The sequence below is a fragment of the Eriocheir sinensis genome, unplaced genomic scaffold (assembly GCF_024679095.1).
Source record: "Eriocheir sinensis breed Jianghai 21 unplaced genomic scaffold, ASM2467909v1 Scaffold1449, whole genome shotgun sequence".
In the NCBI taxonomy this organism is placed as follows: domain Eukaryota; kingdom Metazoa; phylum Arthropoda; class Malacostraca; order Decapoda; family Varunidae; genus Eriocheir; species Eriocheir sinensis.
In genome coordinates, this window is record NW_026110794.1 from 44986 (window position 1) to 71849 (window position 26864).

The 26864-nt window shown below is 42.4% G+C and overlaps 1 protein-coding gene across 1 annotated transcript in view; it reads left to right on the top strand.

Moving 5' to 3' along the window:
- Positions 1 to 15681, top strand: part of LOC126990098 (alkylglycerol monooxygenase-like) — a 29094-nt gene extending 13413 nt beyond the window's left edge. Inside the window, exons 2-9 of the mRNA XM_050848652.1 lie at positions 8064 to 8197; positions 8293 to 8444; positions 9954 to 10053; positions 10140 to 10333; positions 10538 to 10689; positions 10792 to 10926; positions 13915 to 14028; positions 15045 to 15681. Coding sequence (XP_050704609.1) covers positions 8064 to 8197; positions 8293 to 8444; positions 9954 to 10053; positions 10140 to 10333; positions 10538 to 10689; positions 10792 to 10926; positions 13915 to 14028; positions 15045 to 15344 — 1281 coding nt within the window. The 3' untranslated portion in view covers positions 15345 to 15681. The remainder of the gene's footprint in view (positions 1 to 8063; positions 8198 to 8292; positions 8445 to 9953; positions 10054 to 10139; positions 10334 to 10537; positions 10690 to 10791; positions 10927 to 13914; positions 14029 to 15044) is intronic.
- The last annotated feature ends 11183 nt before the right edge of the window (positions 15682 to 26864 follow it).

Below are 26864 nucleotides of genomic sequence, written 5' to 3' on the forward strand. Positions count from 1 at the left end.
CAAACCACCACAAACGGCCGGCATCCCCCCTTCCCCCCCCCCGAAGTCTCTCACTTTGGCGAACGATTCCCTGAAGCGCCGAAATATCTCTTCGCTACCCACTCTACCAATGTCATTACCCCCGAAACTGCAGAAGACGATAGGCTGTGTCCCCTCCCTTGCTAAAATTTCCTCCATTTTGTCAGAGACGTGCTGGATGCCCGCCCCGGGAAAGCACACTCGAAGCCTATTTTCCTTATCCCTTGAACAAAAGTACCTGTCAATGAACCTGACTTGAGAGTCCCCAACCACCAGGACTCTCCTCTTAGAAACTGCGTCAGTAGACTGAAGGGAAGCCGCTACAGGTGGAGATGGAGCGGCGGCAACAGGGGAGGAGGAGTAGGAGGAGGAGGAGGAGGAGGAGGAGGGGAAGAAGAAGGAGAAGGAATACATAGGAATACATAGGAAGAACAGACACCAGAAGACCTATCGGTCTATGGCGAAGGTGTATGTTTACTACCGCTACTACTAGTAATCTACGTGTGGTAGGATAGGACAGAAAAGATGAAGGCTCCTCCTCACCCACCACTCCCTCCGGCAACGTGCCGGCAGGAAATAGTTAGAAGAGAACACAATTGTACCTTTAAGGAAGAAAGGGCCATGGAAATTTTACAGTAAACAGAGAAATAAGAGGAAATTACTACCCTTAACTTACACTACTGGTAACCTAAGCTGTGGGGGAAAATAACTTCATTACTTTAGAATATAAGAACATAGAAATACAGGGAGACTGGGAGAGGACGAGTGGCCTACACAGGGCAGCCCCAGAAATCCCCCCAATACCCACGATGGGTGAGGTGTAGTTTCAGGGGCACAGGTGGAGGCTTGATTCTCGTTTTACCGGCGGTACTAGGCACGCACCAATAACCTGTCACCTTACTGCACCCACACCTCACTCCACCTGTCATGCGGACATTAACTGTTGCTTTACTCTATTGTTGACTTTCGTTACTTGCAATCTAGGTTGTGGGGGAGAATTATATGAATATAGGTTGAGGTCTTGTTGCAATCTGTCTGAAAACATGCGAAAAAGGAGGTGGAGGAGGAGGAGGTGGGGGGGTGACGTTGAAGGGGAAGATGGAGAGAAGGAGGTGGCGGAGGTGGTGGCGGAGGAGGTGGTGGGGAGTTGGGGAGGAGGAGGAGGAGGGAGGAGGAGGAGGAGGAGGAGGAAGGAGGAGGAGGAGGAGGAGGAGGAGGACGAGGACGTTGAAGGGAAGGTGTAGAGAAGGAGGTGGCTGAGGTGGTGCCGGATGTGGGGGAGGAGGAGGAAGAGGGGGGGGGGGAAGAGGGGACTGGGGGGGAGGCGGGGGTGGTAGCGGCTGTGGGTGGGTGGGGAGGGGAGGCGAGGGTGGAGGAGAGAGGAGAGGGAGAGCAGGGTGAGGCGGATGAGGGGGAAGAAGAGGAGGGAAGGGGGGAGGAACGGAAGGGAGAGGGCGAGGGCAGGAGCGAGGAGGAACTCCCGCGAGTGGAACACTTGCTACACTTTGTCGTCAGGAGACCTTCCCTCAAAATTTCAATGTCCCGTGTCAGCGCATGAATGGCATCCTCGAGTTGTCTGATGTTCCTTTCATCCTTCTTTGCCTTCATGCAAAACTGACATGAATCGATCGCCCTTTGCTTGTTTTAAAATACTGGGGTGCTTGCCGGCATCCGCATTCGACACAAAACAAAGGGTCTCTAGGGAATTTCGCCCACCGCGCGGCGGGGTAGACGCCGCGTCGTGAATTTCCGGACTGTTCAAACAAAGAAAGAAAATTAGCCTGAAACAAGGACCTTCTAGTACACTAACTGGAAAATAATTTGTAAATTATGTGTAGTAAAGTTAAGAAGGAGCTCAGTACAGTTAGGAAGGAGTTGTATGTGCACCACAGTGTTGTGAGGAAGTGTAGGGGAGGTGTAGGGGAAGAGCAAGTGTGCAAGGGAGAATGTTTTTAAGTAAAGTACACAGGAATAAAACACTTAGCAGTAGAGGTCAGCGAAGTAGCAAAGCAGCAGCAGCAATAGGAGAGCCTCAGGATATGCTGGAGAGCACAAAAAAAAAGCACAGCTGCCAGGAACTACTATTACTACTACTACTACTACTACTACTACTACTACTACTGGTAATAGTAATAATAATAATAATAATAATAATAATAATAATAATAATAATAATAATAATAATAATAATAATAATAATAATAATAATAATAATAATAATAATAATAATAATAATAATAATAATAATAATAATAATAATAATAATAATAATAATAATAATAATAATAATAATAATAATAATAATAATAATAATAATAATAATAATATTAATAATAATAATAATAATAATAATAATAATAATAATAATAATAATAATAATAATAATAATAATAATAGTAATAATAATAATAATAATAATAATAATAATAATAATAATAATAATAATAATAATAATAATAATAATAATAATAATAATAATAATAATAATAATAATAATAATAATAATAATAATAATAATAATAATAATAATAATAATAATAATAATAATAATAATAATAATAATAATAATAATAATAATAATAATAATAATAATAATAATAATAATAATAATAATAATAATAATAATAATAATAATAATAATAATAATAATAATAATAATAATAATAATAATAATAATAATAATAATAATTATAATAATAATGATAATAATAATAATAATAATAATAATAATAATAATAATAATAATAATAATAATAATAATAATAATATAGTAATAAAAATAATAATAATAATAATAATAATAATAATAATAATAATAATAATAATAATAATAATAATAATAATAATAATGATAATAATAATAATAATGATAATAATAATAATAATAATAATAATAATAATAATAATAATAATAATAATAATAATAATAATAATAATAATAATAATAATAATAATAATAATAATAATAATAATAATAATAATGATAATAATAATAATAATAATAATAATAATAATAATAATAATAATAATAATAATAATAATAATAATAATAATAATAATAATAATAATAATAATAATAATAATAATAATAATAATAATAATAATAATAATAATAATAATAATAATAATAATAATAATAATAATAATAATAATAATAATAATAATAATAATAATAATAATAATAATAATAATAATAATAATAATAATAATAATAATAATAATAATAATAATAATAATAATAATAATAATAATAATAATAATAATAATAATAATAATAATAATAATAATAATAATAATAATAATAATAATAATAATAATAATATGAAGAAGAAGAAGAAGAAGAAATACCTGTATTGCTGCTCAAATCAAAATAACAACAAATACGGATTATTTTATCTTCTTTTAATTTTTAATCAAGGGCACGTACGTATGAAACATTAGTAGGGTATAGTGTTTCAGGAGCTAGAAATGACCAGTTGGTCGAGGGCACCTATTTTGTTGCTTACTCTAAGGTATATACAATGCATACAGTAACACTTTAGTTGGTATTAGTATTTGTGGTCCCCTTAATGTTAGTATTGTTGTGTTCGCTGACAGTTAAGGCTGGCGCGCGACACAACAGTTGGGCAGAGGTCTTCCTCCACACACTGTGAGTTCATGGCCAAGACGTTCACCTCGACCGTGAAAGTTTTCCACTCTCTCTCTCTCTCTCTCTCTCTCTCTCTCTCTCTCTCTCTGGATGTAAACGGTTTCTTCATAACATGTTGGACAATTGTCTGATCCACTGGTCACTCATCTATAACAATGTCCAGTAAGAGGAGGGAAACAGGTGGTGCCAGCAGGCGGGCTCCTAGCCCCACCACAACACAAGCCTGTCGGAGTGAGTCCCCCGCGGCAACAGCTGCCACTGGGAGGCCGACGACCCTGAGCTCATTGAACTACTTGTCTCCCTCTCTTTTTTTTTTCTCTTTTTTTTTTTTTTTTTTTACACTTAGAGAAGCAACTCAAGGGCAACAAAAGAAATCTCTCCTCCTATGAAAGAGAAAAGTGAAGGGTGGTCAAAAGAGGGGCCAGTTTCGGGTGGAGAAGTGTCTTGATACACTCCTTTTAAAAGAGGTCAAGTTAGAGGCAGAAAGAAATACAGACGAAGGAAGGCTGTTCCAGAGTTTACCAGTGTGAGGGTTGAAAGAATGAAGATGCTGGCTAACTGTTGCATAAAGGGTTTTGGATAGTAGAGGGATGAGCTGGAGTAGAATGAAGCGGGGCCACGGGTAGGGGAGAGGCATACAGGTAGCAAATTCAGAAGAGCAGTCAGCGTGAAAATATCGATAGAAGATAGATAGAGAGACAACATGGCTGCGGAATTTCAGAGATAGAAGACTGTCAGTAAGAGGAGGGAAGCTGATGAGACGAAAAGCCTAAGACTCTACTCTGTCCAAGAGAGATATATGTATGGAGCCCCCCCACACGTGAGATGCATACTCCATACGAGGTCGGACAAGGCCTTTCTTTATGGGAAAGATCTGTGCGGGAGAGAATAACTGGTGGAGAAAATACAGAATGCCCAACCTCGAGGAAGAGGAGATGTGAAGCTTCCAGTTGAGATTTTGAATTTAGGATAGACCGAGGATGTTTGTTATAGAAGGTTACAACTGAGTGTTACCGAAGAATAGGGGCTAGGTATTTGGAAGATTTTGTCGAGTTTGTAGGTATAGAAATTGAGTTTTTGAGGCGATGAATGACACCAGGTTCCTCCTTCCCCAACCAATAATGATGGCAAGGTCTGTGGTTTTGCGTTGTGCAGCCTTCTGTCTGGAGTCTTGTAATTCCTGTTGGGAGGATCTTCTGTTGAAACAAGTTGAATAATGCAGAGTGGAGTCATCAGCGTACGGGTGGATAGGACAGTTTGTTGTGAAAAGATCATTGATGAATAACAGGAAGGAAGTGGGGATATTACGGAACCCTGTGAGACACCACTGTTGATCAATTTAGAGGAAGAACAGTGACCGTCTACCACAACAGAGACAGAACGGCCGGAAAGGAAACTAGAGATAAAGGTACAGAGAGAGGATATAATCCACAAGAGGGTAGTTTAGATAGCAAAGAGTTGTGCCAGACTTTGTCGAAAGCTTTGAATGTGTCTAGCGCAACGGAAAAAGTTTACCGAAACGGATGACCAGGAGTCAGTTAGGAAGGCAAGAAGATCACCACTAGAACGCCCCTTGCGGAACCCATACTGGCAGTCAGATAGAATATCAGAAATGGATAGGTGCTTATGAATCTTCCGGTTAAGGATTGATTCAAAAGTTTTAGAAAGAGAGGAAAGTAAAGCTATAGGACGGTAATTTGAGGGACTGGAGCGGTCACCCTTCTTAGCCACAGGCTGTATGTAGGCGTACTTCCAGCAGGAAGGAAAGGTAGATGTTAAAAGGCAGTGACGAAGAGTATGACCAGGCAGGGTGTCAGCACGGAAGCACATTTTTTTTTAAGGACAATAGGAGGCACTCCATCAGACCCATGAGCCTTATGAGGACTGAAGCCAGAGAGGGCATATAAAACATCTTAATAACAGGCATAGTGAAGTCAGAGGGGAAATATGCCAAGAATCGTCCAGAGTGGAGGTTTTACAGAAAGTTTGGGCGAATAGTTCAGCCTCAGAAACAGATGTAACGGCGGTGCTGCCGTCAGGGTTAAGGAGAGGAGGTAAAGATGAAGTGAAATTGGAAGAGATATATTTTTGGCCAGGTGCCAGAAGTCGCTGGAAGAATTAGAGAAAGCAAGGTTGCGGCACTTTCTGTTCTGTTTTTACAGCTAAGGATGCAGCTCAAAGGCAACAAAAAGGTGTAGATGAAAAAAAGCAAATCGTTGGTCCTACAATAGATAAAAGTGAAGAGTGGCCAAAAGAGAGGTCAATTTCGGGTGAAGAGGTGTTTTGATACACTCTTCTTTAAAGAGGTCAAGTTGTAGGCAGGACGAAATACAGAGGAAGGGTGTTCAAGAGTTTACCAGTGTAAGGGATGAAAGAGTGAAGATACTGGTTAAATCATGCATAAGGGGTTCGGACAATATAGGGATGAGCTAGAGTTGAAAGTCGAGTGCAGTTGGACCGCGAGAGGTGGGGAGGCATGCAGTTAGAAAGTTCAGATCAGTCAACATCAAAATATTGACAGAAGATAGAAAGAGATGCAACATGGCGGCGGAATTTAAGACTGTCAGTATGAGGAGGGGAGTTGATGAGACGAAGAGCCTTTAACTCTACTCTGTCCAAGAGAGCTGTGTGAGTGTAGCCCCCCCAAGCACGAGATACATACTCCATACAAGGGAGGACAAGGCCACTGCATATGCATAGCATCAGAAAGGGGGAAAAGAAGTGTCGGAGACAAAAGAGATGGATGAAAGAGTTTTTGGTTAGTAGGAGAATATATTTGGCACGATTCTAGCCAGAAATGTAAAGATCATGATTAACAGGAGTTCGAAGGCTCTGATACCTTTATTAAGTCACCTCTCTATATTTGGAAGCACGAGAACAATCGTGATCAAACAAAGGCTTTATAGGATGAGGAGTAGATAAAGAACGTGGAATGTTTACCTCCATTCCAGAGACAATCACCTCTGTGGTGCGCTGGGCACAGACTTGAGGGTGTCTCTCCTGGAAGCAGTATTCATTCCACGGGAAATCGGAAAAGTACATCCTCAGGTTGTCTCACCGAGCTAAACCGAAATGCCAAAAGCATGACCTTTTTGGTGGGTCCTGAGGATGTACAGGAGCGATAGAACAGAATACTGAAATAATGTTGTGATCGGATGAGCCCAACGGAGAGAACAGTTGAACAAAGTAAGCAGAAGGGTTAGAGGTTAGGAAAAGGTCAAGCATGTTGGGCGTATCTTTAAGGCGGTCGGGAATACGTGTAGGGTGTTGAACCAACTGCTCTAGATAAATGAGGAGAACAAAATTAAAGGTTTGTTCACAAGGACTGTCAGTGAAAGAGGATGAAAGCCAAAGCTGGTTGTGAACATTGGAATGATGTAGATTTCAGTGAAAGGAAAGTGAGTCAAGATGTGTTCCACTTTGAAGTTCAAGTAGTCAAAGAAGTTTACATAGTTGGTAGAGTTAGGTGAGAGATGAACAGCACAGATGTATTTAGTATTAGAGTGAAAATTAAGTATCAGCCAGATGGGGGAAAATTAAGAAGAGGCAAGGTCGTTGGCATGAGAGCAAGTGATGTCGTTGCGAACCTATAGGCAACAACCAGCTTTGGAGTGAAATTTAGAATAGAGATAGAGGGAACAGAGTAGAAATTACTGTCAGAAGCCTCAGAAACCTCTAAGAGTGAAAATTGGAACGTAGACCGCGAATGTTGCAGAAGTTAATAAAGAGAGAGTTTAAGGAGTTATCGCGATACTTCTTAGGTTGAGAGCCAAAAAGGGAGTCCGCTCTGGGGGCATTTGTGCCCCCCCACCCCCCACCCCACCCCCCCCGACGGTGACTCTGAGGCTGTTATATTATGCCATTTTGAATTTTAATAAATTTTCAAGAAAAGGTGTATGTGTTGCGTGTGTTCAGCGTTGTGTGGAGAGTAAGATGATATGTCTTTAGAGGGCATGCTAAACTGCTCTCCGGTGTTAATGAGACAGTAGGGAAACGGAAAGTGAGGACACGGGAAGGGTCTTTGGTGAGCTTGCAGCACCCACCTCGCTTCCCGCATGTACCTCACCGGAGGCGTAATTCTTATCCTGTCCACTTCCTTCCCCTCCCCTTTCCCCTCTTCTGTAGTACAGTCGTAGGGAAATCAATTACCGCCTCACCACACACCACACCACACCACACCAAGCTACACATCACACGTATCTTAAAGGAGTCGGAATCGGAGATATTTTTACCAACTCCGACTCCGACTCTGGCCAAAAGTAGGCGACTTCTGCAACTCCAACTCCACACCCATGGATATTGACCCCCATGAATGTATCTCTTGTCAATAGGAGTCTGATAAAAATGAATAATTGCTTGATTTCTCACCAGATGTCTCATGGTAGTTTTATCACAGGTTTTGTTTCTGATCCTCGTCACTGTGCCTCTGGAGGGATTACTCGTCCATCTACGTGGAAACGGGAAACAATGGAGACTCAGTGTTGCTATGAACAACGTGCTCGTTGGGGCCTTTTCAGTAGCATGGAACCTGTAAGTCATCAGCTCTAGTTTAGCTTTGCAACGGAAAGAATGACATAGGAAAATGAGATGTTATTCAAAGCTAATGGAAAATTTTACCATTACAGCTTCTTCCTTCGTGGCCTGGAGCTCCTGGTTTACATCTGGTGCTACAATAACATTCGTATCGCCCACTTACCCTGGAATAGCTTCTACACCTATGTCATCGCTGTGATAGGCGTGGACTTCTGCACGTATTGGTGGCATAGGCTAAGCCATGGTAAAATTAAATTTGTTGATTTTAGGATACCTACATCATTTGACATTACTTGTTGACTGCAGGACAAAGGCCTTTCCTAACAGTCCACCTCGATGCCACACTCTTTTGTTCAAAGCTAGTCCACACAGTGGCAGGGTTGTGTGCTGGTGTCGTCTCCAGCCGGTGTAAAGGTGACCTCTCTGTGCACAGGGTTGGGCACGGGAAGCAAGGTTTAGGCAGGGGAAGGGACAGAGGTGTTAACCACTATCGTTCCCAGCCAATTCAACGTTACCGTGTAGGTGTTAAGCGGAGGTTCCAAAATAAACTCACAGTACACCTCAACTTGCAGACCACGTGGTTGCCTACTTGCCTGTTCAAGAACCAATATTCTGTTCGGAAACCGATGCGTTTATTGTTCGCATAATATATTCGGGAACCGATTTGTTCGGGCTTAGAGGTGTTCAACAGCATATTTTTATATTTTCCTCTTTGAGTGCTTCTTAGCATGCTCCCAGGACTCTCATTACAATTTTTCTCTGGAGGTTGCAAACCCGTGGGCACTTTGTTGGGCCCCAGCCTAAAACTTGAGGTTCTCAAGTTGCCACTTGGGGTAAAATTTTGAGTCAAATCCATTGATTTCTGGTGTTCTAGTCTATTTGGTTATTGCAAACCCTCACTTGGTGGTATGCTGGCTAATCTCAGGCAACACGTGGTCTGGAATTACTTCAAGTCGGGAAAAGGCACCATTGTGTAAAAAAAAAAAAAAAAAAAAAAAAAAAAATATATATATATATATATATATATATATATATATATATATATATATATATATATATATATATATATATATATATATATACACACACACATTCGAGAAACTGTGTTAACACTGAAAAAAATCTCGTAAAGAACGCCTCTAAGTGCCGGGATCGGACCCGAGGCTTTTGATCAAGTTCGATCCCAGACACTTAGTGTCGTTCATTACGGGATTTTTTCACTGTTATTACAGTTTCTCGAGTGCACATGACTCAACTTTTCCGTGGTGATAAAGTGTCTTGTCATCTTTGACTGTGCTGAACACGACTCTTCTAGCTAATATATACTGTGATCATATCGATGCAAGGTCATGTGCTGGATGAATAATCTTACACATGTTCGTGTTGAATCAGCTTTCTACTGAGCAGTAGAAATAATATTAGTGCAGTAGAAGTAGTAGTAGTAGTAGTAGTAGTAGTAGTAGTCGTAGTAGTAGTCGTAGTAGTAGTAGTAGTAGTAGTCGTAGTAGTAGTCGTAGTAGTAGTCGTAGTAGTAGTAGTAGTAGTAGTAGTAGTAGTAGTAGTAGTAGTAGTAGTAGTAGTAGTAGTAGTAGTAGTAGTAGTAGTAGTAGAAGAAGAACAAGAAGTAGTAGTTGTAGTTTTCGTTAAATATATATTTAGTTTTACAACTCTCCTTCGAAGGATTTGATGATGTCTTTCTAGTTTCTATAAATGTAGTACGAATGTTAATGATGTTAGTTACTTTATTCTGCAGAAGTTGCTTTTCTCTGGGCGGCACACTCTGCGCATCACAGCGGGGAGGATTACAACCTCTCCTGCAGCACTCGTATTTCAGCCCTTGCAAGACTTACAAAGTAAGAGAATCAGCAGCTGCTTAATATGACATTTTATATTAATATTTGACATTTTCCAGACACCCAAAATGTTGTTGCCTCAATAGGTGGATGTACTTTGTCCCCTTGGGAATGCTGGGGGTCCCTCCCTCCATCTTCGCGATGCATGTGCAGCTGAACTTTGCGTACGGATTGTGGAGTCACAGTTTGATGACTCCCAATATATCCAAGATCATCCCAGGACTGGGGCAACTCATTGAGTTCATCATGGTGACTCCGAGCAATCACAGAGTCCACCACGGTAAAGTCTCCTTTAATATGGGATTTTGATTGATTTCTTGATCATATGTTTAAAATGAACTTACTGCACCCATCATTATGAGACAGATGTAAATAAACGTCTTTTTCTTTTTTTGAGTTTATGAATATTCAGATATTTCATTTTTTTTCAAGTGAGGGGTTAAACAAATATTGTGTGAATATTGACTATACTCCCACTTTGTAGGTGTGAACAAATACGCTTTGGACAAAAACTATGGCATGCTTTTCATCGTCTGGGATCGGATGTTTGGTACATTTGCCGAGGAACGCGAGGACGAGCCCATCGTCTACGGCACTGTGTCTCAGATGGACACCTTTCATACACTCGGCCTTCAGGTTATAAAATGTTTTTACCATCTCACTGTTTTCTTTCAAGATACATGTTTATGATGTTGACAGATGTATGAACTTGTTCTTAGATTTCTATATTTCCATCAGCTAAAGCCTTATCAGCAACTGTATCAAAAGATGAAAGCAATGAAAACTGGCGGTGACAGATTGCGGACTCTGTTCTACGGACCTGGCTGGTCTCCAGGCAAGCCTCGCCTTGGGGCGGAAGAAGACATCCCTGACGTAAGACTTTGTGATATTATTCATGAATACTGCGCACTTTTTCACAAGCTATCAGCCAGCAGCGTCTCAAAAATGCAACTTTTTTTTATCAAAATATCAGACTTCTGAATCTGATACTCTGCATTATTGACATTCCAGGTCCATAGTACATTGAACTGTCGATATGAAATTGGTTATAGGTACTTACAGTACATAAAGCTGAATTGAAAGTTATACTACCTCAATCACAGCATCGGACCCCTAAAACTTGCTGGTTATGTTCCTATGTTTTCAATTGCATAGTTTATTTTAGGCTTTTACCTAATGATACTTTCACATCTGCCAGCAGGGCATCCACGCCTCCACTGGGATTTCCTTTGGTCCAGTCTCCATGTTGTTTTTCATTCTTTTAAGTGCCCTCTCCAATTCTGCTTTCTCTTCAATTCTCGTGAGACCTGGGTATGGTATAGAAAGATAGATAGATATGTAGATAGATAAATAGACATAGATATATCTTTTTCCTCTTCGTCAGCTCTATTAAACCCGTCTTTATACGAGGTCGCTGTTCTTGATGAGCCGCCTCCACCTGACTATCGCCTTTCATGTTGGTATCCAGGTCCTGCTCACCCGTACTTCCATAGCCAGTACTTTCTTCTCGTCACTTTCTCCATGTCGCCCCATGACGTGCCCGTACCATCTATGTCTTGCCTCTTGTGTCTTCTTTCAAACCTCCTCCACCTTCACTGTTCCTCTGATCCTTGCGTTGCTGACTCTGTCCTCCCTTGTCACGTCCAGCGCAATATCCTCATAACTGCTACCTCCATCCTCCTCTCGTTTACTTTCCTCACAGGTGCTGCTTCAGCCCCGCACGTTATCGTTGGTCTTACCACCGTTTTGTACACCTTCCCTTTTAATTTCACTGGCATTTTCCTGTAGCACATTATTCGTGATGCGTCTCTCCAACTTCTCCATCCCGTTTAGATTCTTCCAGTTATTCCCTATCTTCACTACCGTCTGCTGATATGGTTGATCCCAGGTATTGAAATGCATTCACCTTCCTCAGCTCTTCACCATCCAACTTGATACTTTCATGTCTATCCTGCTCTTGTTCTGCACACATCATTTATTGTATCTTTGTTCTGAATCTTTGTTCTACTTATTTTCATTCCTCTACCCTCTAATGCTGATCTCCACCCGTCATGTCTGCGCTCTATCCTTTCTTTTGATTCACTCATCAAAACATTATCAGTGGCATACATTAAGGGCGGCGGTGGCTGAGTGGTTAGCGTGCTGTCCCCGCGTTCGCCGCGTCCTAGACGAAGCGGGTTCGAATCCACTGCTATCACCTGGGATTTTTCAGTAACCGCCGAGTGCCCTAAGACTACCCACATGCTGTCCTGAAGACCACCCATCAACCCGGACTCTAGAAGAATTGCCAAAGTGAATCAAGAATGAGATCCAGGGGGCAGCATGGGCCAAGAATAGATGGTGCCACTATAAACACTTGCCTGAGCCATGACGGGCTGGGGCCGACCACCAGCTATAGGCCAGACCGTACAGAAAAATCATGTCCCACAGTGCCCCCTGTCTTAAAGCCTCTGTTGAAAAGGAAGGGGTTCAGCGCAGTGCCCTGATGTAGCCTAGCATTCACTCCAAAAATGTCCTCCATACCTATTCCATCTCTCACTCGCGTCTTGACACTTCTGTACATTTCTTTGACCAATCTTACTTACATTTCATGTACCCTCCTCTCTCTCAAACACCTCCACAATTCCTGCCTCGCGGTATTCTGTCATAGTCCTTCTCTAGATCTACAAATACCATTTGTAGTTATTACTGTTTTTCTCTGTACCCTTCTATCATTGGCTCAATATGAATATTGGGTTCATTGTTCCTTGACCAGGCATGAAGCTAAACTGACCTCTGGACACCTCCACCTCCATCCTCAATCTCTCTTCCAGTATCCTTTCCCAGGCTTTCATTATGTGAAATAATAGTTTAATTCCACGATAACTCCTGCAATCTTGTACATCTCCTTTCTTTCTCCTTAAAGATGGGTACCAGGACACTCTCCCTCCATTCATCTGGCATCTGTCCCTGCTCCTCTATCTTACACATAAGGTTCCACAACAAATCCACTCCCACATGACCCGGGGCCCTCTACGCCTCCACTGGGATTTCATTAATTTTGGTCCAGTCTCCTTATTATATTTCATTTTTAAGTGCCCACTCCACTTCTACTCACTCTACACTGCTCGTGAGACCTGGGTATAGTATTCCATCGTCCTGATGCTTCCGTCGGTTTTCCTCATTCAAAAGGCTATTGAGGTACTCCTTCCATCTCTCTTTTGTCTTCCTCTCGTAAGTTAGTGCCACACCATTTGTATCCTTCGTCTGCTTCATATGATTCCTGTATTTTTTTGTCTCTCCTTCAGGTGTTTTCAGCTTTCCTTGCCAACTTCTTTGCACTCCTGTACTCTATCTTATCCTCCTTTGCTCACTTTTTTTCTTTGTCTCCTTTTTCATTTTCAGTGCATTCTTAGCGTTTACTCTTCACCACCATTCTGTTCTACTCGTGCGTGGCTTTCCAGATGTTTCTCAGAATACTTATCCGACCATTCCTCTCTCTGACTGCATTCTCCTTCCACCCAGCTTGTATTCTCACTATGTCTATATTTACTCTATCAAGCACGTTGGTCTCTTCCCTTCCTGCATTAGTGTCGTCCATCTGATCCTCTTTTCATACCCCGTCTTTCTTTTTCTAGGTCTTTTTAACCACACATCCATCACTAGCAACCGGTGTTGTGGTGCTACGTGGTCACCTGGTGTAACCTTGCAGTCTTTCATCTCTACCAACTTTGATCTTCTATGTATAAGATTACCTATTTGGGTGGACTTACCTCCATTTTTATATGTGATCATATGCTCTTCTCTCTTATAAAAAGAAAGTATTAACTATTGCTAGGTGAGCCCAATGCTGATTACTCATGCCTGTTACTTTCTTTTAAGATTGTGAGAAGGGAACAACTGGAGCAGTCCTTGCCGTTTTGGCTTAACTTGTACCTGGCATTTCAAACAGCTGTCGTTGTTTTTCTTGTGAAGGATATGGGAGTAAGAGTTGAGGTAAGTCATAATATCAGTAATAGTTGTATAAATAATGAGTTCCCAATTTAAATAGCCTGTTATGAATAGAGCAGCTGTTTGCTTACAAAACAGGAAAGTTCCAATAAAAAAAAGCTAGACGGTGGTACCATATCCTCCAAACTGTTTATGGTGTAGCTAGAAGAATTAAAAAAAGAAAAAAAATCTTTACTAGAGGAGTAAAGGATTTGAAATAGGAGACGAATACTTCAGTATATTTTTATTTGCAGATGAAAATGTTCTTATCAGCAAATTGTGTGGCAAATTGCTGCATATGATGAATGAACTACACATGAAAAATCTATTAAATATGGTTTAAGATGAATATAAAGAGAAGAAAACAATGTTCAACAATAATGCTATAGTCAAATAAATGGTCGTCCAAGAGGAAGCTAGAAACCATAAATGTATATGCGTACTTTGAAATATAGATAGAAACATATCCCTCACCAGGATAAGAAATATAAAGACATATGAGATGATCAGGAGTGCATTTGGGAAGCTGGGTAATATACTGAGAGAGTCTCCACCTTTGTGCTAAAACGAAGGGTTTACAGTCAGTGCTTTCTTCCTGTCATGGCATACCGGTCAGGTTTGGACATTGACCAAGTCTCTGGGAAGGATATGAAGAAGTGCTGGAAAAGAGATGGAGAGATTGATGGTGAGGATCACTGTATTGGATGCGAAAAAAATGCGAATGGGGAGGAATGAAGAAATAAGTAGAAAAGAAAATAAAATCAAGAAAAAGCAATGGATATAATACATATGTAGGAGTGAGGAGAGCAGATAGACAAATGTGATGGACTGGGAAAAAAAAAAGACTCAAAGGGACCATTTAGCAGATGATGTATTGAAATTAAGAAGTTTACGGTATATAACATTAGAATTGGGAACTAGAAGAGCAGAACAAACTAATGAAAATAATTGGGAAAGGCAATATCCTAGAGAGGAATGATACATACATACATAATTACATACACGTATATTTTCTCTTTCAGACATTTGGTCTCTGGCTGTCATTTGTAAACTTCGGCATTATTTTATCTGCATGTATATCTCTGGGGGCTCTGCACGATTCCAATTATTACGCTGTTTGGCTGGAGCCTCTCCGTCTGATAATCTTCATGGTGGCCTCTCATCTCTATCCTATGTTGAGCAGTCATCTTATCACCACTTGGGTATCAGCAGTTTGTTTAGGCAGCCTCCTGTTTTGGCCATTGCTCAGGGATCACCTCCACTCCTTGCATGCCAGTTCTACCTCAGCTCAAAATGGGGATGTGAGGAACAAAACAAAATGATCCAACTGTAGAATTTTGTACTCAAAAGAGGTGCAGAGGTGGAGGTAGAAGCGAGGATACCAGCTGGGATAATATAAAAGAAGGCCTGGGGATGGTGTGTGGAGGAAGACAAGAGAAGGATGAACATCAGGGGGGAGACAACCTCCACTACTCACACAGCAACGGTTCTGCAAATCTGAGCAAGTTCAAGAGGCACAAATGTCATCTTTCTGCAGCATCTGAAATTATGACATCCAAAACATTTTTGAAAAGGAACTGTTCCCCTAATTAAATTATATGTATGTACCCTTGGGCATGTATGCTTCACCATATAAAGTGTCCATTATTTTGAGAACAAGTTTTTAATTGATTTTTCCATTGAACATTCTTCTTCTTCTACACCCACACCCACCCACACACACACACACACACACACACACACACAGCAGCAGCAGCGGCCGTAAACAGACGCACCAAAACAGCTCCTAATTACATTCATCGTTATGTCAAAGTTTACGGCTTTCCAGTCATCTAGCAACTAATATCTGTTGCCTGAAAGCCTTGACCACACTACAAGGGATTGCAGTGGCAAGAGAGAACTGCTACTTTGCACAGTAAGGTAAACAACACGATTGGTGTGTGCAGAGGCTAGCAGACGACAGGACATAAACAAACATACCACTGCCACCATGGCTTTCTCTCACTCTCTGAACATTGAAGGAATTGTCAAGGAGAATGTGGAGCAGGGGTTAAGTGACATTTCCATATATATAAAAGGGAGATAAACTAGAGAAGTAAGTGAAATGCCGAAGGAAATAGCAGCTGTGCTTGTGCCAGAGCTAACTAAGGTCATTACAGTGGCCTTGTGCTTTTAAGAGCTCTCTGGTGAGTTAACAAAAATACTTGGCATGTCACAAAAACAAACCTTACTAAACATATATGAATGTGGCACGTTAGAGCAATAGCATCGTTAAGATAACTTGTGTATTTATGACCTGGAATGACGGAGGCTTCATGAAGGGAAGGGGATGTGTGGATCATATATTTTCCCTCAGGATGGTAGTCGAAAAAATATCAGCAAAAGTAAAAAAAACTATACGCTGCCTTCCTGGATCTAGAGAAAGCTTATGGCAGAGTCGATCGGTTGGCATTGTGGGACGTCTTAAAGATATGTGGTGTGGGAGGAAAACTGTTTAATGCAATGAAGTCTTTCTATGAGGATGCGTCTGCATGTGTCAAAATTAGTAGAGAAACAAGTGAACATTTTAAGATAAAAGTGGGCTTGAGGCAGGGGTGTGTCATATCACCGTGGTTGTTCAATATTTATATGGATGGTGTTATGAGAAAAATGAAGGGAAACATTGGGGAAGCTGGAGTAAAAATGTACGCTGAGGGAAGGAAGTGGGTGCTGAATTCAATCCTGTTTGCTGATGACAGTGCTCATTGCAGAAAATGAAAGTGACTTACAAAATTTGGTCAGTGTTTTTGATAGTGTATGTAAAAGGAGAAAGCTGAAAGTAAATGTCAACAAAAGTAAAGTGATGGTTTGTGAGCGGAGTAGAAGCGAGGTTGTGGTTTTTGTATGCCCATATAGAGTAGGAATTGAATGTGAAAAAGAATGCAAAATAATTTTGAATGGTGAAGAAATGGAGGAGGTTAATGAGTTTAAGTACCTTGGATCAGTTATGTGTGAGCATGGTGGTGCATAAGGAGAGACAAGAGAACGGGCATTGCAAGGAAGAAAGGTTGTAGGGTCTTTGGGACGTATCATGAATGGCAGAAGTGTGAGCATGGAGGTAAAGAGGGATTTGAGAAATACAATAATAGTACTAACCCTCACATATGCAAGTGAAACGTGGGCCTGGAATGAAAGTCAGAGGTCTAGAGTGCAGGCAGTGGAAATTAGTTGTTTGAGGAGTGGATGTGGTGTGAGTAGAATGGATGGAGTGAGTAATGAAAGTGTGTATGAGCGTTTTGGAATGAGTCACAGGGGTGAAGGGAAGGAAGTGGAGTGGTGGAAGAAGTGAGGCGACAGACTTTAAAGTGGTTTGGTCACATGGAGCGAATGGAGGAGAGTAAGATGACCAGGAGGGTGTATGTGAGTGAGATAGAGGGAGGGGATGTTAGAGGACGACCTCCAGTGAAATGGAGAGATAAGTGCAAGATTATGTTAGGGAGAGGGGTGAAAGATCCTTGAAAAACTTTGAGCAGGCAAGGAGGGAGTGTCTGGATAGAGAAAGATAGAGCTCCTAGGAGCAGGCGTCAAAGATGAATGAATGAATGAATGACGTGTCTGAGGGGGTGGTAGGGGCTAAAGTCATCAAGCTGGCGGTAGACATCGTGGTGACTCTGGTGCCTGACAATATCACTGTTGCTCATAGACTGGGTAAGCTTCAAGGAAAGAGCAGTCCTGATATTGTGAGGAAGAAAATAAATAAAAGAGCGGAACTGAAAGACAAACAGAGGAAAATATGTACAAATGATGACCTAACACCTATGCGGTTGCCATGCTGAAGGTTGGTAAGGATCAGACCAGTATAAAAAGTGCTTCCTCTGGAGATGGAAAAATCCGGGTGTGGCTTACAGGTAAAGAGAGGACAATAGACATTCATAGACCAGATGATGTATACAAAATAAGCATAACAAACCCAGACTGCAAAAGGCTGAAACTAGACCATCTAAGAAACGATAGTTCATTGGAAAAAAATGGAGCACAGTTAGATGCCCCTTTTGGTGATTTCTTCTGGTCATGACACTAATGATATTATTACAAAGTTGTCTTTACTAGATATAAATGATATTAAAGGTAAACTAACATCTAAATTTTGTGACTTAGTAGGATGTATGATGTTATTTGTATGAGCGAAACAAAATGTGATAATGCTGATATGGTTAATGTAATTACATGGATGGAAGGTATAAGTTTTGATATTGTACATTAAAATAGGCATGCGATCAGTAGATGCAATTCAGGTGGCTATGTAATTGCTGTTCATAGGATGGTGAGCAGGACGCACTAACTCTGACCCGGAAGTTCCGTTCTCCAAGAAATTCTTTAATTAACTTTGGCATCCGTCCACGGAGACCAAAGTCATGAAGCTGCTTTAGTATCCCATATCTCCATGTCGTGTCGTCAGCCTTCCCGAGGTAAAAAAAAAATGCACACCATGTGTTGTCTGTCTGTAAACGAGCGGCAGATAGCTGACTTGAGATGTACGAGGGCGTCTACTGTTGATCTCATCCTCCGAAAGCCTGACTAGTAAGGAGACAGGTGGCCATTGCTCTCTAAATGGTGTACGAGGTGAAAGTATACCATCTCCAGGAGTTTGCATAGGCAGGATGTTAGAGCAATGGGTCGGTAGTGTAAGGGCTGTGAACCATCCTTCCCAGGTTTACGGATGGGAAGTACACTGGCTTTGCGCCATTCACTTGGTATGATGCCTGTGTGCAAAACTGTTGTATATTTGGAGCAACAGGGTCATGGTGTATGAGGGCAACTACGACCAGGGAGGCGAACGACCTGCACACGCTCGATGCTCGTCCGCATGAAGCCGTTCGACGCCTAGGACGAACTACCACAAGGCGAACGACCTGCACACGCTCGCTCTTCGTCCACATCAAGCCGTTCGACGCCTTGGATGAACAAACCACCGAGGCCTCTTAACCCGCTTTCGGACGCGACTTGGTGGGTGGCCAGCGCATTCCTCGCCAGACAGAAACTAAGTCTCATCCTGACCACTTGCTTCAGCACCGGCTCCAGCTCTGCTCTTACTCGTTGTTGTTTTTTTAGAACCGTGGGCTTGTTCTGGGTGCTCTTACCTCTCCCCTCTCCACGCCCTGACTGCCGTTACTGCCGTGGCCTTGACACCCTTTCTCCTGTGCCTCCCTCGTTCACCACGTCTACTACACTTGAATGGCGAACCTGTGCTGCCTCGTCACTGCCAGACCGAGGACGGGAGGCAAGAAGGAAGAAGCTGTGCGAAGGTTCATCGGTGGGACCGGCGTGCTGAAGCCTTACCGTTGAAGACTTCCAGTTTTTTTAGGTTGTTTGGAGTTGTTTACTTGCTATAAAGTAAATTGGTGTCTAACCATTTCTCTTGGCTTATGTTCATACCTCTCGCTTGCAGTACCCAACTTGGAACCTTGACATGGTGGTAGGACTAATGTGTCGGAGCATGGCATTTGGAATATTATCGGGGCCCGGCGAGGTGTCGTTGCAGCGGGGAAGAGCTGACTGTAGTTCCCACATGGAGAAGGGAACGTTGTGTTTATCGAAATTTAGATGAAAAGTCTAGCTGGCCTTTCTCCTCGTCTTCCAAGTGCCGGGGTCTCTCCTCGTCTTTCAAGTGCCGGCGTACTTCGGGAGGTCTAGAGTGCCGCTGAGACACAACACCAAATGCCCTGGCTATGACGTCGGCAAATTCGGAGCTCGCTGATATGTTATTGTTGATTCTCAATGCAGGTGGTGGGCTTGAAAACTTTCCTGCTATTTTGTGTACCCTCTTCCACACATGTCATCTGCGTCTGTGAATTAAGTATGGATACATAACTGGAAAATGAGAATCGGTGTGCTTCTTTCAGTGTCCAGCGTGCCTGTGTTTACATGGATTTACACAGAAAATCAGACCACACAGACCCCATGGTCCAGACTAGGTGGTCTGTACTTAAACCTAGGTGATTCTACATTAATCAGAAGGCTCCAAAACGTTGCATTTCTACTCTAGTTAATATTAAGTTCAAGGAAGTGACGGTCGAGCTTGTTTTTAAAGGAGTCAATTGTGTTACACTGGACCACTGACGGTGGGAGCTTATTCCATTCTCGCACTACAACGTTGGTGAAGAAAAATTTGGTGCAGTCTTAATTTACTTGTCTACATTTGAGTTTTATGCCATTGTTCCTCGTTCGCAAAGTGTCATCGATCATAAACAATTTTGTTCTGGCTACATTCGTGAAACCATTAAGTATTTTAAAACATTCGATCAGTTTTCCTCGGAGACGACGTTTCTCAAGAGAGAACATGTTAGGGGTGGAAAGCCTTTCTTCGTAGGATTTGTTGCGCAAGGAAGGGATCATTTTTGTTGCCCGACACTGAACACCTTCTAATTCAGCAATGTCCTTTGCATGATGGGGAGACCAAAACTGTTACGCATATTCCAAGTGGGGTCTGACTAAACTATTGTAGAGCGGAAGTATTACATCTTTATTCTTGAATAAAAAGTTTCTTTTAATGAAGCCCAACATTCCGTTCGCTTTATTTGCTGCATCGATGCATTGATGTGAGAATTTGAGGTTTGACGCGATTTTGACCCCCAGGTCCTAAACGCATTGAACGCTTGTGAGTTTAACGCCGCCCATTTCGTAATCGAACTTCTTATTTCTTGTTCCAACTTGAAGGACCTGGCACTTGTCTACGTTAAAGGGCATCTCCCATTTATCCGACCAAGCTGAAATTTTGTGCAAATCCTCTTGGAGGCTTTGCCTGTCTTCGTCAGTGAGAACCGAGTTACCAATCTTTGTGTCGTCTGCAAATTTACTAATGCGATTATTGAGTCCAACATCAACATCGTTGATGTAAATAATGAAGAGCACTGGGCCAAGAGCCGAGCCCTGAGGACGCCACTAGTGACCGGTGTCCACTCTGAGTTAAATCCCTCAATCACCACTCTTTGTTGTCTGTTGCTCAACCAATTCGTGATCCATTGGTTTACTTGACCGTCAATACCTATTTGCCTTAATTCATAAAGTAATTTATGATGTGGGACTTTATCAAACGCTTTCTGAAAATCAAGATAGACTACGTCCAATGATTTTGTTACGTCATAAACTGAGAAGAGGTCGTCAATAGGTCTGATAGGCAGGATTTTTTGTTACGGAAGCCATGTTGTGAATCCCCAATTAATGAGTGGCTTTCGAGGTAACTTACAATTTTGTCTCTAATTATGCTCTCAAATAGCTTACCTACAATTGAGGTTAGACTAATGGGTCTGTAATTCCCTGGTATTTTTTTGTCTCCTTTCTTAAAAATCGGTGTCACGTTAGCCTTTTTCCAATCCGAAGGGACGATGCCTTGTCGCAAGGACATATTGAATACGGTTGTGAGGGAGGAGAGTATTTCGTTCTTTGTTTCTTTAAGCAGTATAGGATATACTTTGTCGGGTCCGGGACTTTTATTTGTTTTAAGTGAATGGAGAACTTTAAGGACTTCATCTGTTGTTATTTCAAAATTAAGCAATGCATGCTCGAGATTTACATTAGTGCTGGTGTTGGTGGTAGTGGGAGGAAGACTGTTAGTATTAAACACCTAGGAAATGTAATTGTTTAAGAGGTTTGCAATGTGTTGGCTGTCAGTAAAGTGAGTAAATTGAGTGAGTAAATGATTTTTAAAGCTTAGCCAGGCTTCCTCTACATTACCGCCATCTGATAGTTGTATTTCTGTTAATTTTTGTCGGATTTCTACGAAGTTAGCTCTTTTGAAATTGGGCACCTTTACTTTATTTTCAGTCACTGATGTTTGAGGTCTAATGTCGACGCGCACTAATTTATGATCGCAAGAACCGAGGTGTTCTCCTACCGTGACATTACTGACTGGGTTATCTTGGGTAGTTCTAACAAGGTCGAGTATGTTATTTTGTCGAGTTGGTTCAGAAACCATTTGGCTTAGATAATTTTCTTCTAGAAACTCAATCATTCTATGTGACTCGCCTTCTGTACCTGACAGTGTCGCCCAGTCGATATGGGGGAGGTTAAAGTCTCCTAATATCAGTGAGTCGTTGCTATTAAGTGACTGCCTTAAAACGCAGATCGTCATCGAGTGATTGCCCGGGAGGCCTGGTAGGTGACAGATATTTCTAATATCAGTGAGTCGTTGCTATTAAGTGACTGCCTTAAAACGCTGTACATTTCAAGATCGTCATCGAGTGATTGCCCGGGAGGCCTGTAGGTGACAGATATATTTAAATTGACCTTTGCAATGTTAATCGCAAGCACAAATGTTCAACGTTACTGTCTCTTGGTGTTTTGTCATTGAGTTGCAAATAACTTTTGACAAAAAGGGCGACGCCACCGCCTCTACGGTTTACACGATCTTTGTTGAAGAGTCTGTAGCCATCTATGTTGTATTCGAAACTTAAATCAGTATTTGTGGTGTCGATAAATGTTTCGGTTATAGTAATTACTTAAAAATTTTCTGTTAGAGCAAGACATCTCAGTTTATCAAACTTGTTTCTTAGGCTACACGCATTGAAACTAAGGATTTTTAAGTTATCTACAGGCTTGGTAATAGAGGTGGTGGTACTTGCGGGATCATGGTTAAGAGTTTGTTGCGATGTATGGCGTCTATTTACACGGGCGGGGTGGAGGGACGTGGCTGAGGGTCGTTTTTTGATCGGCTGTCACGTACTGCGTCGTTTAGGAGCCTTCCGAATCTGGCTGCCCCGATGGGAGACAGGTGTATTCCGTCCCTGTGGAAGAGCTCACTTTGTCCGTAGAAATTGTCCCAAGCGTTGAATAACTCAACGTCAAGCTCTCTGCAAAGAGTCTGTAAGCGGTTGTTGAGGCTGAAGGCCTTGTTGAGGAAGTCGCTCTCCGCCCACGTCCGTGGTAGAACTCCTGAAATCAAAATGTTAGGGGATTTAGACTTATACTGCTGGATGAGCCTACGGTACTTGTCCAGCAGTTTCTCAGACCGGGTCGTGGTGACGTCGTTCGTACCTGTGTGAATAACAAACAGTGAATCATTAGTAGCCTGGGGGGAGATCCCCTCAAGAACAGCAGTTACATTGTCGATCCCAGCACCAGGATAGCAATAGTTCCGTCTTCGACGAGGAACGACCTGCTGGCGAATCATGGAGTCACCTACCAGGAAGGTGCTCTCCTGCTCGTCATCCTCCTCCAGAATGGCAAACCTGTTGGAGCAATGAACAGGATAAATTGCTTGTCTGGCTGGTTTGGCTCCTCCATTCTCGACGGTGAAGCCATCATGGGCGGTGCCACTACCACCCTCCCGCTGCGTGGTGTTGTCCGCCGGTGTCGACGGTACCGCTGAGGGCAAGGGGGCGGTTGGAGATGGGTTTGGCACCACAGCAACGTTAACCTGGATGAATTCCTGTAAGGAGGCAACAGTGCGAGAAAGCTCTATTATTTTATTCCGACCTGCTTCCATCTTCTCTTCTTGCTCCTGCAGTCTTGTCTCGAGATGCTGCCTGGAGAGACACAGTCCACAGACAACAGAACGCCCTGTAAAAAAGTGAGCCGAGAAGCTACCGTTACAAGTACTGCACCTCTTAGGCACCATCTTAGCTGAAAGTGATTAATGATTGCCTGAAATGAAAAAGATAAAAACACAAAGTGAAGGGGATTAGGAAAGGAAGTGAGGTGAGTGAGAGGGGGTTTAGGAAAGGAGGGAAGGTGAGTGAGAGGAGGAGTAGGAAGGGAGGTGAGGTGAGTGAAGAGGGGGAAAGAGAGGAGGTGAGGTGAGGTGAGTGAGAGGAGGGTTAGGAAAGAGGTGAGGTGAGGTGGGTGAAGGGGTGGGTAAAAAGGATGTGAGGTGAGGTGAGCGATGGGGGGGGCTTAGGTCAATATGTGGAGGGGAGGTAAGGGAAAGGGGGGGTAGGAAGGGTTAATCCTCTAGGGGATTTAAAGAGAGTGCAGTGAGGAGGAGCAGAAAGGAGGTGAGGTGAGGTGATCGAGGGGGGGGGGGGGGGCTTAGGTCAATTTTTGGAGGTGAGGTGAGGGAAAGGGGGGGGGGTAGGAAGGGTTAATCCTCTAGGGGATTTAAAGAGAGTGTAGTGAGGAGGAGCAGATTGAATCGTCAGGGGAACTCAAAGGGTGAAGTGTCGGCAAGCACAACACAAAAACATTCGGAGACAACACACGAGAAACACACGAAAAACACACGAGAAACTCGCGCAAAAACACCCAACACACCCAAATCACACGCGAAAACACTCAGGAACACAACAGCACACTCGAAACATACGAGAAACACTCAGAAACTCAAGCATAAGCACAAGATTCAACACCCCCAAGTCACTCGCAAAAACACCGGAAACACAACAACACACTCGAAACACTCTGAAACCCACGCAGAAACACTCTAAAACACAGCCAAATCACACGCAAAAACACAGAACAACACACTCGAAACACACGTAGGGAAATCAGAGGCAACACGCAAGCAAGGCTGTGCACGATCGCAGCGTGGATCTCACTTTCGCTTCTCAGGAGAGGAGAGCGGCTTGACCTCTCTGAGTGAGGGCAGGGCACTGAGTGCTTTCGTGCTTTCGTGCTTTTGTGCTTTCTTGTAGGCGATATGGTTTTAATTTGTCCTATGCCTCTTGTAACTATTTTTTTTACATGTGGCCCATAGCGCCGGTAGGCTAATCCATAGGGGCCTGATGGTCGGCCCGAGCCCGTCATGGCGCGGGCAGTTGTTTATAGTGGCGCCATTATCATTAGCTCATGCTGCCCCCCGGAGCTCATTCTGCGCTGTACAGCTTCCTCTAGAGTGTGATTGATAGTTGGTCTTCAGGACAGCATGTGGATAGTCTTAGGCAACTCGGCGATGACTAAAAAATCCCAGGTGGTTAGCGGCGGGTTCTAACCCACATCATGGACAACGCGCCGAATGCGGGGCCGGCACGCTAACCACTCAGCCACGGCCCGGCGACGGCAAGCCACTGCCTGCTTGCACTCCTCAGAGCACCATGGCACAGGCCAACGTAATATATTTCCTGTTGTCTGTTGGATTGAAAATTCTCCCGCTCGGTGAATATGCGCAGTAAAAAAGGTAACTGCATCCTCAGTTGTCTCAAAGTCAACGATTGTTCTTCTTGTGAGTCTTGGTCCGAAGAAAGCTCCCAGTCCGCTCGATCTATTTTCCAACGCAGTAATCGAGGTGACGGTTGGAAAGTTGAATGGGAGATGGAGATGGGGTAGTGGTCGCTATCATGTAGATCCTCTGATATTTCCCACTTAAAGTCCAGATAACCACCAGAGGGACTGAATGAGAGGTCAATAATTGAATGAGTGTCAGTTTGCACATGATAGTGTGTTGGATGACCAGTGTTTAGTAATTTTACAGATTACAGATGCGACAGTGGCTCTTCTTGGGTTGTTGATGTTATCCTCCCATAGTGTATGCCGGCTGTTAAAATCCCCACCTATTAAGAAGGGTGAGGGCAACTGGCGTACCAGTGTCAGGAGGTCTTGCCGATTGATTGGTGTGCTGGGTGGGAGATACAAAGATCACAGTGTAGGTGCGTGTTATATTATTTTGAGCAGCAGCAGCCTGTAATGGAGTGTTAAGGGAGAGCGGAGCATGTGCCACGTTATTGGAAATGAAGAGATTCGTACCTCCCAAAAGAGCTTGTGTAGGATCTATTGGCGAGTATATGGCACTGTAATTGCGTGGGGGAGGATGAGCGTATGCTCCTAACGGTGTCTCTTGGAGACATAGACAATGTAGCTGGAAGTCATTAATTAGTAGCTGGAGTTCTTTCCAGCTTCCTCGCAACCCGCGGCAGTTCCACTGTATGATGTTGAATAATTTTGTTTATTGAAGGCGCCCACGGATATGGACATCCCTGTTTTAACAGTGGTCTTTCGCTGAAGGATTGACCCCAGCGCTGTTTTTTTTACAACAGAGACGGCTCAAGGCCAACAAAAAAAGTGTAAAAAAAAAGCCCGCTACTTGCCGCTCCCACAACAGAAGATAGTATAGAGTGGCCAAAAGAGAGGTCAATTTCGGGTGGAGAGGTGTCTTGACAGTAGTGGGCACCGGTAACCAAAAAGTTAGCTTCGCTAACCGGTAATCCACTAACTGAAAAGTTAGCTTCGCTTAAGCTAAATCGCTAAATTGATAAAGAAATTAGTGGAAGCTAATGCTAACCGCTAACCGCTAACTTTTTATATGGATTTAGCCTCGGTCTTGTACTTTGGCTCTAAAACCCTTACAAACAGACCTAGTGACCTGAAATTTCAATATGTTGTAGCTTAGACATAAAGCTTTCCAGAAAGGTATAGCATGCCAAAAGCAGATGATGATAAAGGTGAACACAAGTAAAGAAATAAAATTAAAAAGCGTCCTCACTCGGATCACCTTCCATGACGTCGATAACGATAAACAAGGCGACAATAATGAACGCGACCCCACGGTGACAACGTCACAGCTGAACTAAACAAAGAGCCCAACAAACAACAAGAAGAAGAGAAGAGAAAAAAGCCTCCAGTTTATCCTAAATCCGCATATTTTACCAAAGATTTCCCGGAAATTTACGCATTTTTAACTTTTTTCCATAACTGACACTTTTATTTTTATTATTTTAAGTTTATTTTTGTCAGTGGGAAAATATCGAATAATTGTTATTAAATCCCGAGTTCAAAGAGTTGGAAATGGAAGATGCATTCCCTAAAATACCAAAAAGTTTCCCTAATAATTGTCCATTTACCCAACTTTAAGGCGTGATTTACCGAAAAGTGGAAGCCCTGAAATAATCGCGCCATGTGGCTCAACTGGTGCTGTGTCTGCCGACAACGGACAA